The sequence below is a fragment of the Ursus maritimus genome, unplaced genomic scaffold (genome assembly GCF_017311325.1).
Source record: "Ursus maritimus isolate PB19 unplaced genomic scaffold, ASM1731132v1 scaffold_17, whole genome shotgun sequence".
NCBI lineage: Eukaryota > Metazoa > Chordata > Mammalia > Carnivora > Ursidae > Ursus > Ursus maritimus.
In genome coordinates this window covers 13,889,055-13,894,226 of record NW_024424119.1, presented here as the reverse complement: position 1 = coordinate 13,894,226, position 5,172 = coordinate 13,889,055, and the positions used below count along the sequence as shown (strand labels likewise).

At 43.1% G+C, this 5,172-nt stretch overlaps 1 protein-coding gene across 1 annotated transcript; it reads left to right on the top strand.

The window, feature by feature from the left end:
* Positions 1 to 413: 413 nt before the first annotated feature.
* Positions 414 to 1,461, top strand: LOC103662148 (interferon alpha-1/2-like). The gene has a single exon (XM_008689795.2). The coding sequence runs from the start codon at positions 898 to 900 to the stop codon at positions 1,459 to 1,461; it is 564 nt and encodes a 187-aa protein (XP_008688017.2). The 5' UTR covers positions 414 to 897.
* Positions 1,462 to 5,172: the final 3,711 nt, after the last annotated feature.

Here is a 5,172-nt window from a genome sequence, read left to right as displayed (position 1 = left end):
CAAAGTCTTACCTGGAGAGGTGATCTCTGCTTACTTTTGAGCTGCCATTGGCTGCCTTTTGGTTGTTGCTTGTCTGAGCTTTGATGTGATGCAGGCTTTGGCAACAAAATACAAATTATATTTTATTATTAGTTCTACAAAACTTACTCAACACATCAGTAATTCTCTAGTGCTACGCAGAAAAAATATTTTGACAATACCTTCAAGAGTGTCTAGTAGCAGGTGAAGTTAAAAATTATTTTGTCATATGAGGCAAAATCAAAATTCAGTACACTAAAATGAAAAGTTAAGTAAACAATTTAATTTTTCACTAGCTTTTAGCAATTTGGAATGATTTAAAATGTTTAAGTACACTGAAACCATTATGTCTTTTTTAGAAATTGCTAACTTGCATATGTACTTATATATTACAATTTCTATATGTAAATAAATTATAAGTCACTCATCAAATTTACTTACATACTTAGGAAACAATAGCTTTAAAATTATACTTTTAGTTTAAAATTTTCATTCATTCTTACCCTGCATGGGATAAACTTTACACTTTCTTTTTTACCTATAAAGCACAGATATGAACACAATATGTAACTATATATTCCATGGATATACTGTGTGTCTTGGAAGGTTGAATTAAAAGCATCCAGAAAGACTCTGGAGACAAGACACAATGATGAAAAAAATAATACATGGTTGAGAAACCCATGCTCTAAACCCAAGTAGAAAGTGCCTAAGGAAAGCAAAAAGAGAAGTAGAAAGTAAGGGAAACGTTCAGAAATTGAAAACTCCTAAGTCCCCTACTTAAGGCACACGCACAAGGCAAGATGCTCAGAGAACCTAGAGCCACGGTTCCCAGACTTGCCCACCCCAGCCAGGCCAGCAGCCTCTGCAGGATCCCCAATGGCCCTGCCCTTCTCCTTCTTGGTGGCCCTGGTGGTGCTCAGCGGCAACTCCCTCTGCTCTCTGGGCTGTGACCTGCCTCAGAACCATGGCCTGTTTGCCTGGAGGGCCTTGACGCTCCTGGGACAAATGAAGAGAATGTCTGCTAGCTCTTGTGACGGGTACACACATGACTTTGCCTTCCCCAAGGAGGTGGTTGATGGCAAGCAGTTGCAGAAGGCTCAAGCCTTCTCGGTCGTGCATGTGATGAACCAGAAGATCTTCCACGTCTTCTGCACAGAGGCCTCATCTGCTGCTTGGAACACGACCCTCCTAGAGGAATTCTGCTCGGGTCTTTCTGAGCAGCTGAGCGCCCTGGAAGCCTGTCCCATGCAGGCGGCGGGAGTGGGAGAGACTCCCGGCATGAATGTGGACTCCATCCTGAGGAACTACTTCCAAAGAATCTCCCTCTACCTGCAAGAGAAGCAATACAGCCCTTGTGCCTGGGAGACTGTCAGAGCAGAAATCACGAGCTCCTTGTTTTCATCAACGATCTTGCAAGAAAGACTACGGCACAAGAAATGAGATCCAATTCAACATGGGAATATTCTCTCTGACTAATAATATCACACTTTCCTGAGTGAGTTTGCCATGTGAAAGACTCTCATTTCTGCTGCCCTGGTGACATGAACAGAGCCAATTTCTCAAGTGTTTCCAGAACATGTCAACTCTACAAGCAATAGTCTCTTACGGATGACCATGCTCATGTTTATTTATCTATTTAAATATTTATTTATGTAAATACTTATAAGATTTGGATTTTTCATATAATATCTGCACCTTTACATGGCAGATTATAATAAAATATATTTTAAATATACAATAAGTTTATCATTTTTCCTCTTTATTGAACTTTTACTACGGAAAGTATTTTTAAAGGGTAACACCAAGTCTAATTGTGCAACTTGATTGGAAATTGGATGGCAGAATACATTTACCTATCATACTATATTAACATCGGAAATAACCACGGACTTCCTCTAAGACAACTTGCTCGTTGCCCTTAGGCTATATGATGTAATAAATACAGTTTCTGATATCTATATTTTTGGCTGTTGTAGGCATAAGAATCTGAAAGCAATCCTCATACTTAGTGTTATATGAAGAAGGGAAGGAAGTGAATTCTCTCACCTGCGGCTAGAATGGAGGTCAGCCAGTACACATGCAAGCTGTGGATCCCTCGACAGGGGACTGGTAGACGTGGAGGCACAAATGTCCAGTGTCAGGGGAGAGGTGAGCCGGCATTTGACAAGAAACACCACGGCTGAGGTCCATATCTAGCAGGGAAAGCCAGAAACAGAGGTGGTCCTGCGGGGAGACCGTGTAGTGTGAGAAACAGACATAAACTTGATTCTGAGGCTCTCCAACCGTGAAAGGGAGGGGACAGAAGAGCCACAGGGGAGACAGTGGACTTCTGGCCATACAGTACACGGGTCACAAGAGAGGATGCTGATGAGCGTATCTAAGGAAATCAATGTGCTTTGGGGAGCATCAGTGGATTCCTGGAAGATGTGGATTGCAACTGCCTGCTAAGTCAGAATAGATGCCTTTGCTGCCTTTCCTGAGAGTCGGTCTGGTGGAACGCAGAAGCAGAGACCGCCATGGAGCAGGTGGGAGCAGGAATAAGAGAAGTCAGCACCTCTGAAGTGGAGAAGAATACAGCATGGGATCTGGGAATAATGTGGGTCGGTTTTTGTGTGCATCATTTGCCCTTTCATGTCATTGCCTTCTTCCTGGGTCATCCATGGAATTGATGTTCTGGCAAATCATGTTAATGTCTTTAATATTGTATTCAGACCGAATCGTGACTTAACTACGTTCAACGGTGTATCCTGTCCTGATTCTTACTACCTTGCATTATCGGTGAACTGTTCAGCTTTAAGAACTCACTGGGCAGGAATAGATAACTCATTCAATCCTTCATCCAATTATCTATCAATACTGACAAAATAATGGTTCCTGGAATTACTGGCTTTATTAAATAGGTTCCTTAACTCCTCTTTGTGACCCTGTTTACTACAGCAGCTCTGTACCACATTTCGTTTTCTAAAGAGCTTGATATGATGAGAATTCTTTTCTGTTACTCACTAGTAATGTTACCTAATTTTATGAACGTCACGATTTTTAGTGGATCCCCAAATAACAGAATTCTCAAGCACATAAAGACTGACAGACTTTCTTCAAAAATGAGAGTGGGAAGCTGGTCAGGCCTTCTCTTAATATTTAAAGCAAAGAAAAATAATTGGCCAAAATCAGCTGAAAATACAACAGAATTATGGAAATCTGTGAAAAGAGTGAGTTGTGTATAATTCAAGAGTAAAAAGAGACTTAACAATTATGACATAATATCGTGAATATTCAGTGAACTCATGCCCTTTAAGGCACCTAGCATCACAGGTTCCATAGAGGAATGACTTAAATTGTGGTAGGTATCATCTTATTTTGCTTCTACAGCTATATATGAGAATATTGTTTGTCTCTTTCCACAAAATTATGCAGAACTCTGTGTCCTATGCTTCAGTAACTGAATTCCAAAGGGGAGACTAACAATTGTTCAGGAGTTTAAGAAGAAACTGAACAATAGGGACACCTGTGTGGCCAATTGGTTGAGCATCCGACTCTTGATCTCAGCTCAGGTCTTGATCTCAGACTGTGAGTTCAAGCCCCACGTTGGGCTCCACCCTGTGTGTGGAGCCTACTTAAAAAATGAAAAAATTGAAAAGTAAAAGCTGTGGTGGCAAAATAAATATATTCACAACTCAAGGTGAAATTATTACAATTGGGTCTTTCCTCTAGGTCGACAACACAAACGTTCACCTCAGCATCTGAGGGCTGCTGACACTTTTGATGCCTGGTCAGGAGAGGAGGAGGAGGTCAGCACCGAGAGCTCGCGTCCCCGCACAAACACTCCAGGGGCGAGGGTAAGGACCTAGCGGCAGTAATGGCTTTGCTCACAAGGAAACCAGCCCCTGCACAGTTGGGGAACCTAAAGTCCTCAGGACATGGTGAGCCCGCCCTCAGGGAGTGAGTCCCAGAGAGCCCGGGTGGAAGACACTCAGCCACTCCAGAGGAAAAATGTTCCTAGAGGTGGTAACTACCTTGTGAGTGAGGTGTGCCTGGCAAAACAGAATCTTCACCCGTCCACGTCCCAGACGAGAACCAGGCCACCTGCTAGGGGCCGTGGCACAGCCTTGGAGCGGTCTAACACAACCTTAGTATTTATCGTCTCTCATTGGGTTTTCTTGGGTCTTATACAAGAAACAATGACATAGAATGCTTGGATGACACACAAACTGTCTGCAAGATCCTTGCGACAAACCAGGAATAAGACCAACCACTTAGGATTGAAAGAGTTTCTCTCCATCATTTCCTGGATCTCAATGTCTTACCTGGAGAGGTGATCCTTGCTTACTTTTGAGCTGCCATTGGCTGTCTTGTGGTGGTTGCTTGTCAGAGCTTTGATGTGATGTGGGCTTTGGCAATAAAATACCAATTATATTTTACTCTTTAGTTCCAGGACCTTCAGCCCCCGCCGCACACGGCGCTCCTCGGCTGCCTGGAGCGCCCCCTGCCGGACCAGCTGCGCTCTGGCCTCGGTCGGCCGCTGCCAGACCCGGACCCCTGGGAGCTGCGGGCGGTGGGACGGGAGGAATCCGCTCTGGAACCGACTCCCGCCCTCCCGCCCTGCAGAGGGACTTCCGGGAAATACCTGGAAGAGAAGAAGTACAGCGACTGCGCCTGGGAAGTTGTCAGAGCGGCAGTCATGAGATCGTTGTCTTCCTCCGCCCACGTGCAGATAGGTTAGGGATTAGGGATGCAGACCTGGGGTCACCTCGAAATGCTTCTCAGGGACGAATGTGCCGTATCACCCACGCACCTATGTCTGGTCACTGCAAGGGGCTCTCTCATTCCTGCTTTCATTTCAGAATTTATTGAGTTTCACTCGGCAAGTATTTTCTAAGAAGTATTAAGCAAGAGTATGTTTAAAAATCCAGCTTCAGGATCAACTGTCCCTAAGAGATGACTGCCCTGATGTTATTTCTTTATTGTTTATTCTTATTTATTTATTTATTTATTCACTCATTCATTCTTGTAGCTTATCATATTTATATTTATATTTTCATATAAAATATTTGTCTTTACTTGTATTATAATTTAGAAAACAGTCATCTTTTCATGTTATTAAATATGCATTTTATCTTATTTAATTCTTATCAAGGACGACTTCTTGAGTCT

What these genes read in the sequence shown, in the direction of transcription:
- LOC103662148 (XM_008689795.2), top strand. Translation starts at nt 898, where the DNA reads ATGGCCCTGCCCTTCTCCTTCTTGGTGGCCCTGGTGGTGCTCAGCGGC.